The sequence below is a fragment of the Halyomorpha halys genome, unplaced genomic scaffold (assembly GCF_000696795.3).
Source record: "Halyomorpha halys isolate HHAL.00 unplaced genomic scaffold, Hhal_1.1 Scaffold262.1, whole genome shotgun sequence".
Classification (NCBI taxonomy): domain Eukaryota; kingdom Metazoa; phylum Arthropoda; class Insecta; order Hemiptera; family Pentatomidae; genus Halyomorpha; species Halyomorpha halys.
The window spans coordinates 344,946-356,027 of record NW_027109480.1 but is presented as its reverse complement, the minus strand read 5'-3'; the positions used below and the strand labels follow the sequence as shown (position 1 = coordinate 356,027).

The following is an 11,082-nucleotide window of genomic DNA, read 5'->3' as shown; positions in this document are numbered from 1 at the left end:
GATCGATGCGTGTAGCGTATGCTGGCACACAGACCGCAGTTGTCACACAGAGTCTCCCAACAGAACAAATATATAAAATAAAATAAATAATAGACTAAAAATTTGGAAATATACACAATAATGAGATGAAAATATAAATTAGTTGATTACTAACTATGGAGAAGACAGTAGTAGATTGATTACATTATTATTTATGTGTGAGCAACACATAAATGATACAGTGGAAATAATCTATAAAGAATTAGTTAAAGAAATTAGGAAAGAACTGGGGATAAGAAGAAATAAATGGAGAAAGGGGGATAAAAAAAGTAAGAAATGCGTGAGTAAGATTATAGGAGAAGAATCCAGGCTACATTGTTATAAATTGTAGGAAAAACCGCTAGAGTGCAGGTCGGCAAAAGATGTTATATAAACAGAAATCTAAAGGTCAAAAGATTGTAGAGATAAAATAGTCAATGTGAGAGTAAAAAAAGAAAAAGAAAAAAACTAATATAAAAAGGTGTAAATTGTAAAATAATGAGAGCCCAAAAAGTAATAAAATGTATCAATACATAAAGGGCGTGTGAAAACGGATATATTAACGGGGAGTATGTAAAAACAATGTTATAGAAAAAAAGAAGAAATATGGAGAAGAGGAAATGAAGAAACAAGAGATAAGATAAGAGAGAAAAAAATAACTTACACTTAGACAAAAGGAAATCCAACGGTCAAAAAACGAACGTTGAGATAAAATAAGATTTAAAAGTAAGATTATGAGAGCCAAAAAATATTAAAATGTATAAATATGTAGTTTTTAAAAAAATTATTAAAAAAGATTACTGGTGTTTTAATAAATTAATAATTTAGGAATAGGCTAGGGATAGGTTTTGATTGTCAGTTTTGTGATTAACGGGGGAAGACTCTAATTGTATAAAAATACTTTCGGATAGCAGTCGCTTATCATGGTTAGGAATGGTGGCTAAAATGGAAGTATTATCAAAAACAAAAGAGTGCTTGAAAATTAAACTATATTCGGATAATTTAGAAGTATTGAAGTTACGGGAAGATACAGAATACTTGTGTTGGGTTATGCGGTCCTTGGGTAGATTTTTTGTTTCACCAATATAAGATGCGTTACAATTAGGAGTAGAATAAGGGATACGGTACACAACGTGAGAACGGAATTGAGGAGGAATGGGATCTTTAAGATGGGAGTAAATAAAAGAAAGTTTGTTACGAGCTCTGAAGGCGAGGCGGAGGTTAGGGATAGAAGAACACAAGTGTTTTTGGACGTTATCTGAAAGAAAAGGGATGTAAGGTAATGATCTGTATAAGGGGATGGAAAGAGATAGAGATGATCTAATTCAGAGGGTACAATTTTTATAATTATAAAAGTATTTCTATACAATTAGAGTCTTCCCCCGTTAATCACAAAACTGACAAACAAAACCTGTCCCTAGCCTATTCCCAAATTATTAATTTATTAAAACACCAGTTATCTTTTTTAATAATTTTTTTTAAACAACATATTTATACATTATAATATCTTTTGGCTCTCATAATTTTACATTTAAATCTTATTTTATCTCAACGTTCGTTTTTTGACTGTTGGATTTCCTTTTGTCTAATGTCTTTGTCGACCTGCACTCTAGTGACTATTTCTGCAATTTCAAACAGTTTAGCAGAGATCTCTGCCTACAACTGTAAGTTATTTTTTTCTCTCTTATCTTAACTCTTGTTTCTTCATTTTCTATTCTTTATATTTCTTCTTTTTCTCTATAACATTGTTTTTACATACTCCCCGTTAATATATCCGTTTACACAAGCCCTTTATATATTGATACATTTTATTACTTTCTGGGCTCTCATTATTTTACAATGTACACCTTTTTATGTTAGTTTTTTTCTTTTTCTTTTTTTACTCTCACATTGACTATTTTATCTCTACGATCTTTTGACCTTTAGATTTCTGTTTATATAACGTCTTTTGCCGACCTGCACTCTAGTGGCTTTTCCTGCAATTTATAACAATGTAGCCTGGATTCTCCTCCTATATCCTTACTCTCGCATTTCTTACTTTCTTCATTCCCCTTTCTCCATTTATTTCTTCTTATCCCCCTGTTCTTTCCTAATTTCTTTAACTAATTCATTATAGATTCTTTCCACTGTATCATTTATGTATTGCCCACACATAAATAATCATGTAATCAATCTACTAATGTCTTGCCCATAGTTAGTAATCAACTAATTTATATTTTCATTTCATTACTGTGTATATTTCCAAAGTTTTAGTCTATTATTTATTTTATTATATATATTTGTATTTATTTATTTTTCTCTCTGAATGATGGTTGTTGTCTTTTTGTTTTTATAGCCCTGATGAAGACCTGAAAATCAGGTCGAAACGTCGGCATAAATAAATATTTTTTTGTTTATTTATGTTGTTTCTTTGCTGACCGCACCCCCTCGACCATCTTTTCCAATCAGTAATCTACGGTCAACTATATACACCTCATAATATTTCTAAGTTCTATTTAAATAGAGATTACTACATACCAGATTTCTATCAATAAAATATGAATAAAAAAAAAAATTGGTTATACCTCTTCGTCTTCTTCTTTTTCTATAGCAGTTAAAGATTCTGCATCTGCTAAATTGTCAACAGCAATGGCCAAGAAAACATTTAACAGAATATCTATGCTAGTGTTAAGATTAATATTTTAAATTACAAATTTTCATAAGATGTCATAACAAGCAATTAAATGTTAATTTTTTAGAGATATCACAAAAATGATTAAAAAACGATTAAGCATTTACCATCTGCAGATATCATTTACACACAATGAATAAAACGAACTAATGCATTATTTCAGTAATTATATGCAGCTATTTAATGTAGCAAGAAGAGATTAATAAACTGTGTATGTATGAATTATGAAGATCTGTTTAAACGGTTAGAGATGGGATGGAGTGCATATATCTAATACTTTGATCACTGGTCATTGATACTTAAAAAGTTACAGGCATAAACACGCACGCACGCACGCACACACACACACACATACACACACACACAGTCTCTGCCATTTCCCTCCATGAAGTAATGGCTAGCGGCGGTCCCGTGGAGAGGAATGAACAGGTGTAGGGCGGTGATTTTAGTGGGTAAAAATCCCACACATGGATAGGTACAGGCCTATCCGTGTCACACAGAGTCTCCCAACAGAAGTATATCCAGCAAAGACATAATGTTCATGGTGAAATAAGAGAGTATGCCTGTAGGATACAAAACTACCTGGAGGCACTGGAGATCAAATTGAGGGAACACATAACAGAGAGTGTAAAAGTATACGTTGGAACTCAGACAATGAAGGTCACCCTACTAGACACGCCCCTACCTAGAGAGAAGTTCGGGGTGTCTCCACCATTACAAGCTGGACTCCAGGAAGAAATAATGCAGATGACTGCGACTAAAAATAATTCGAAGGCATCAAAGAAAGGAAGGGCAATAAGGCAAACTGAACAGCCTGTACCCTCGACATCCCGACTAGAGCCCGCCCGCAGAAGGGAGAAAACGAAGACATCAGAGAAAGGAACCTTGTTGGATCAGCCCCATCAGCACATGGAAGATCATAAACTCCCCAAAGATGATCAGTGGCAAAGAGTTTCTAGAAGGAAAAAGGACACAAGGAAGGGAAAACGCCCACGACCACCGAGACAGGATGCCTTGATAATCAAGATTTCGGAGACCAGCACCTATGCGGTTCCAAGGTTTAGGTTCAAATATCTCGAAGGTCCGAAAAAATAACGCAGGAAATTTACTGATCCAATTGGACTGGAAGTCTGGTGGCGCCCTAGAGACCATGAAGCGCACTTTAGAAGGTGTACTAGGAAATGACGCTCAAATTAGGGCGTGGATACAAGAGTCACTGATTGAAATCAGGGACTTGGATGCGCTTACCACAAAGGTGGTTGCCGAAGCTCTGACAGCTCTTTTAGAAGGAGAAGTGATACAACTTACAGCAGTATGATCGATGCGTGTAGCGTATGCTGGCACACAGACCGCAGTGGTTTACTCTGCCGGTTCTACTGGCGCGGAAGGCTGTCACGGAAGGTAAGATCAGAGTGGGCCTAGTGGTTACCCGAATCCGGGAGAAGGTTCGACTCCTACGCTGTTTCCGGTGTTGGGAATTCGGACACTTGGCTAGAAGATGCCCGGGTCCTGACAGGACCAAGTGTTGCCACAAATGTGGCGAAGAGGGATATTTAGCCTCCGATTGCACGCGGAATCCTAGTTGTGCACTTTGCGCCGGTAAAGGAGACAATAAGCACTCTTGTGGCGGAAATAAATGCCCAGCATTACATCATGCCCTACAAGAGCAAAGGAGGCGGGAAAAACTTACAAAATGAGGATTTTACAACTTAACCTCAACCACTGTGAAGCAGCTCAAGATGTTCTCTGGCAAACAGTGAAAGACTTAAGGATTGACGTGGCCATCCTGAGTGAGCAATATAAAAATCAGGAAAACGTCGCTTGGATATCTGACATCACTGGAAGGGCTGCTATTTGGGCATGCGGCGGACAGGCCATAACCGAAGCGACACAAGACCCTACATGTGGGTTTGTCTGGACTAAGATACGAAATCTATCCTTGTATAGCTGCTATATCCCACCAAACACCACAACCGAGGAATTCCAAGGACTAATAGATCGTATAGTCCAAGATGCCAGAGGGCGAAGACCTGTAGTTATTGCCGGAGATTTTAATGCTTGGGCGACGGAGTGGGGTAGGCAGTCGACTAACCGTCGCGGAGAAATCCTGCTTGAAGCCTTCACGCAGATAGAGGACCTTGTTTTGGCAAACACTGGGCCGGACCCTATGTTCATGAGAGGAGGAAGGAGCTCGGTAATTGACCTCACGTATGTTAGTGACATCCTCCTCCCAACTACTAGTTGGCAGGTCAGCGAAGTGTACACACACAGTGATCACCAGGCTATCCTGACCACAATATGGAACAGCGAACCAAGGGTCATTAGGCGAGAGAGGTGTGTGGGTTCACTGGAAAACCAGGACGTTTGACAGGGAATCGTTTCAAATCATGATGGAGACCCAATGTAATTTGGAGATGGAGAAGAGGCGCAAAATGCTATTGTGCTATTGTCAGGATGGATGTAAGGAATGCCTTTAACACAGCAAGATGGAGCTGCATCCTGGATGCCCTACTGGTAGTGAACGTCCCTGAATACCTCAGGAGTATCATTCATGACTACTTCAAGGATAGGACCTTGATATGTTCGACAGAGGACAGTTCGAGAAGGTTTAAGGTGACTGGTGTACCCCAGGGCTCGTTGCTGGGACCTCTGTTGTGGAATGCGATGTACAACGGAGTCCTTAGGCTTAGTCTACCAGAAGGTTCCGAAACAGTGGGCTTTGCTGATGATATCGCGGTGGTCGTCGAAGCAAAGTATGAAGAAGAGCTCATTCTAAAGGCCAACCATTGTGTCGCTTCGGTTCGAGATTGGCTAGAATCTGTAGGGCTGCAACTAGCAGACAGTCAGACAGAGGTCCTTCTTGTCAGTATCAGGAAAGTGAGGGAAGCCATAACCTTGAGAGTGGGTAGGCAAAAGAGATCCAGTCCAAGCCTTCCTTGACTTACCTCGGGGTAAGAATCGATGATAGACTCCGGTTCAGAGAGCATATCCAGCGGGTGAGTGATAAAGCGGCTAGAGTAACCACCGCACTGTCACGTTTAATGCCCAACATTGGCGGACCCAGGAACAGCCGTAGGTTGTTGATATCCTATGTGGTCCCATCCATTCTGCTATACGCAGCTGCGATATGGAAGGATGCATTGGGTACTGAGGCCTACAGAAGACCGATGGTGTCGGTGTATCGTAGGTGTGCGCTAAGAGTGATCAGCGCGTTTCGTACAGTCTCATACGAAGCTGCTTGCGTGGTGGCCAGGATGCCACCGATTGAGCTGATCGCATGAGCTGATGAGAGGAGCCGCTCTTATAATAGTGCTGACTATATTCCAAGAGACGAATTAAAAAAGGAGACTATAAGAAAATGGCAACATCGCTGGAATATGGCATTCAGTGGAAGATGGATGCACAGGCTGGTGCCCAACATCGAGGCCTGGGTGAATAGGAACCACGGGGAGATAGATTATTATATCACCCAGTTTATCACAGGGCATGGTCGCTTCCGAGCCTACCAGTATAGGTTTAAGCTCGATGAGACTGGAGAATGTCCATTGTGCCCAGGAACGGAAGAGAGCGCAGAACACGTTTTCTTCTTCTGTCACCGCTTTCATGAAGAAAGAAGAGACTTCCGACGAGTTTGCGGCTCAGACCCGACAGCAGATAATATTGTCAATATTATGCTTCTTAATCAAGATTATTGGATGGCAGGTCAACGATTTGCTGCACAGGTGATGCAGAAGTTAAGAAATGAGGAGAGAGATAGGCGAACAAGGAGATAGCCTAAAACAATGAGGCGGCACTCAGCCAATCACCCCCATGATGTAATGCCTAACGGCGGTTCCGTGGAGGGTGAGAAACAGGTGTAGGGCAGTGGTTTTAGTGGGTAAGAATCCCACACACGGATAGGTACGGGCCTATCCGTGTCTTTTGAAGATTTCCACCGACCCTCGTAAAAAAAACAAAAAAAAAAAAACAGAGTCTCCCATCGGGCGCCTCCCCAGGTAGCGGATAAAGGAGACAATAAGCACTCTTGTGGCGGAAATAAATGCCCAGCATTACATCATGCCCTACAAGAGCAAAGGAGGCGGGAAAAACTTACACGTTGCAGGGCTGTTTTGACGGCAGTCAAAAAACAAAGTGGACAATAGACAAAAACAATCACTTTGTTTTTGACTCCCGTCAAAACAGCCCTGACGAAGCCCTGCAACGTGGGGCGAAACGTTGGCTCAATAAAATAGTATAATTATCTACTACTTGAGTTTTTTTTTACCACACCCGGACCATATTCCATTCATCTATACACACGGTCAATCAATAATCTTCCAGTATTATCTATTTTATATTAAAGTTTTTAATTTGAACCCAAGCTACCTTTTAGATATGAGAATTGAGTTAAACAATATCAAATTTCAATTTATTTTACTTTAATAATTTTTATATTATTACAATATATATATATATATAACGGATTTTCCACAAACCATGCAGGAAGAGATAGAGGACATAGCCTCGGACCTACAACATGGAAGGCACCAGGATTGGACTGAATTGCTAATGTAGCTCTGAAGTGGGCTCTCAGGAAACGGCCAGATCTTTTCATTGATCTCTTTAATTCGTGCATTCGTGAAGGGTCAATTCCGAAATCTTGGAAAAGACAGAGCCTCATACTTATTCCAAAGAGTAAGGGAAGACTGAAAGACCCATCAATCTATTGTCCCATTTGTTTATTGGATACTATGGGTAAGGCATTTGAGAAAATCCTTTCCCTCAGGCTACAACCATCCCTTCACGGAGGGAGTCAATGGCCTCTCAAGGGCTCAATATGGATTTCGTAAAGAGCGATCTATGGTAGATCCTGCTGGATTGGTAGTCAAGATACCCCACACAGAAATTGCAGGAGCAAGGTGGAGGAGAAGTGCTAAGTGTTATGCAGCAATCATAACTCTAGATTTTTATTTTTTTAAATTTATTTATTGATATTTACAACTGTACATAGAATACATCAAGTAAATTTGAAATAATATCATAATGGTATGGTACAAGCATGTAGAGAAACTACTCATTGGTAGCACTTCTCTAGATATTAAGAATGCTTTTAACACTGCAAGATGGACCTGTATAATAGATGCCTTATGGACTATGGCGATGCCAGTCTATCTTATGGGAGTTCGCATAGACTACTTCAAAGATAAAGTTTGTTTTATCTTTCAGATATTGGCCAAAGGAAATACGAGGTGACTGGTGGTGTCCCACAGGGCTCTGTAGTAGGGCCTCTTCAGTGGAATGTCATGTATGACACAATCTTCAAATTGACAATGCTGGAGGGAGCCACAGTTGTGGGATTCGCAGATAATGTTGCAGTTGTAGTGGCGGCGAAGTACTTGGAAGAAGTTACTCTCATCGCTAACCAGGCTGTTGCTAAGGTCTGAGGTTGGTTGTCTTAGTCTAAAAATTGCAGATCACAAGACCGAGGTTCTCCTAGTAACTAGCAGGAAGCAAACTGAGTCCATCACTGTCATGGTGGATAGGCACGAAATTCGTTCCCAATCTTGTTGAAAATACCTAGGAGTCATGATCGATGCACACCTTCACTTTAATGTTCACACGGAATATATCAGCCCCAAATCTGCTAAAGTAGCATCCTTATTGCCATACCTTATGCCAAACGTTGGAGGTTCTAAAGAAAGTTGCAGAAGGCTTCTTGATACTGTTGTCTCCTCAATTATGTTATATCCAACTCCAATTTAGAAAGATGCAATGGTAACCAAATCATACAGGAGACAAATAGTTTCTGTTTATCGCAGAGTTGCCTTAGGCTGGTAAGTGCTTTTCAGACTGTTTCCTGTGAGGCAGTGTGCATGATAGCCAGAATGCTCCCGGTGGAACTCCTTGTTGAAGAAGCAAGGCACTATAGACGATGCACTCACATTTCTAGAGAATACGAGCGGAAAACAACCATTGATCAGTTGCAACAGCGTTGGGAGGCTGCAGATTCCAGGAAGTGGAATCGTAGACTAATACCCGATGTTGGTTTGTGGTATGGTCGCCGCCATGGTGAGGTGAATTTCTATGTAACCCAATTGTTAACTGGACATGGATACTTTAGAGCCAACCAGTACCGATTCAATCAGGACAACACAGGAAAATTCTCTGCATGCCAGACTATCGAGAATCCCCCTTTTTTTCCACCTTCCCTCGTAAAAAAAACAAACACAGTATAGTACATAAAAGAAGAGTATTGACCATTCAACAAGTTAGATATATTAAGAGTAGCTTTATCAGGCAAATAATTTTAACTAGTAATTAAATAATTGTGAGGAAAAAAATGTTTAGGTTTTCTCCTTGATAATGGCCTAAGGGGTTAGAGGATTAAAATAAACTGTTGAAAATGGGATGATTGTAGTTGTTATTATTAATTATTTAGTTTAAACAAGAGTGAAAACAGATATAGAAGTATTATTGTGAGAACAATTGTAGAACATGGCAATCCTGACCATTATTTCCATCTAAAATATATATCAGAATATTGTCTGCATTTATTTTTGTGATACATGATACATGAGACAAAATATCACCTGAAAGTATCAGGCGCTGTTGAGAAATAGGAACAGCACTAATGACACCACTCATCACTGTTACAACCCATTACACATACAGAAAACTATCAAATAACATTCAAAACATGTTTATTCAATAAAATATAATTATTGGGTTGGAAATGTAATAATATATAATAAATGTGATATGGAATTGTAACTAGTTCAAGGATACAGTTACCACAGATGAAAAGTATAATGAAGTAAATGCATGCCAAAATTCCTATTGATGAAACACCACCATAGGCTTGGATTCCATCATACATTACAGTATTCCAATCTTCACCAGTCAAAATCTATTAAAAATATATGAATAGTAGTTGTAATCAACAACTATTTTCTTTTAGAAATAATTTATTTTTTTCATTCAATTCAAAAAATTACCTGAAATACAGTTAATAAGCTTTGCCAAAAACAATCAAAATTGCTACGTGGTTTATCTTTAGTATTGCCAAAATTAAATCTCCCTCCAAAAACTTGCATACCCAATAATGCAAATATAACTATAAATAGAAACAATAATAGCAGTAATGATGCAATAGACTGTATTGAATTCAGTAAAGAAGCAACAAGGTTTGATAGTGATCTCCAATACCTAAAAACATGAAAGCCAAAAATATCAATTAATCACATAAAGCTAAATAAAAAATTAAAAAAACATATCTGAAACGAAATGAAATGAAAAAATAATTATTCTGCATATGTATATGTCCCCTAAGAATAAATACATGGTTCATACATTAAGATGTCTTTTGTCTGGTAAGCATTTACAAGTTTTCAGATAGTAAAATGAAATTACATTGGGTTACAGTTATGGATTTGTGTGTGATTTGGGAAATGTGATTATTCCAGGAGAGGTTGAAGGTTTTTTATTGTAGGATAGAAGGGAGTCGGTTGGTTGTTAAGGAAGAGTAGAGGACAGTAAGGGAAGGAATGAAGGAGGCGCTTGGAACCAATAAGAATGGCCTTGGTTTTTTCAGCATTCAGCTTCAAATCATTGTTAAATGCCCATGCGTTAATGCTATCAATATCTTCTTGTATGGGAGAAGAAAGAGGTTTATTCGGAAGGACGACTGTTTGGGAACGATGGGACAGGAAGGAGAGGAACTACTTTAGGACACTATTTAACATGGAAAGGTTTTGAAGTTTATTGAGGAGGATCTAATGGTTAACTGTGTCAAATACCTTCAAAAAATCAAAAAGAAATAAAATTGATATATGATAATTGTCTATAGCAGATTGGAGGTCTTGGGAAATTTTCATTAAAACGGATTGTGTGGAGTGTTGAGAGCATAAACCAGATTGGAAAGGATTAAGGAGAGCTTTTTTCTCGAGAAAATTATTAAGTTGGGAGTGGACTAATCTTTCTAGCGGCTTGGGCAAATTGGATAACATGGATATTGGCCGAAAGTCGGAAACTGAAGAAGGAGAAAGTACTTTGTTCAGTGGTCAGATAAGGACTTTCTTCCAGGCTTTGGGAAAAACGGAATTTTGAAGGGAGAAGTTATGAATGTGCAGAAAGGCAGGAAGAATGGTGGGGAGACAAAGTTTGATGATCTTTATGGGAACATTGTCTGGGCCGTAATTGTTAGTTCTGGACTTGAGGACTGCTGAGATTAAGTCATCTGGGGAAACATTCAAGAAATAAAAGTTATTGGAATCAAATGGGATTTCAGGGATGTGAAGAGATGAAAATTTGCATGAGGTTGTTGAGGGAGAAGGAGCAGCAAAGAAAGCTTAAGCTTGTCTGTATCAACTGGGTGAAATAGACAGGATTTAGAACTTATAACAGAGAGGTTCTTA

The 11,082-nt window shown here is 38.8% G+C and overlaps 1 protein-coding gene across 1 annotated transcript in view; it reads right to left on the bottom strand.

Moving 5' to 3' along the window:
- Ca-alpha1D (Ca[2+]-channel protein alpha[[1]] subunit D) overlaps nucleotides 1–11,082 on the bottom strand; it is a gene marked incomplete in the record, with an annotated part of 380,374 nt that overhangs the window by 84,482 nt on the left and 284,810 nt on the right. The window contains 3 exon segments of the mRNA XM_067047658.1: nucleotides 2,583–2,674; nucleotides 9,455–9,575; nucleotides 9,664–9,874. Of these exon segments, the coding sequence (XP_066903759.1) occupies nucleotides 2,583–2,674; nucleotides 9,455–9,575; nucleotides 9,664–9,874 (424 nt within the window).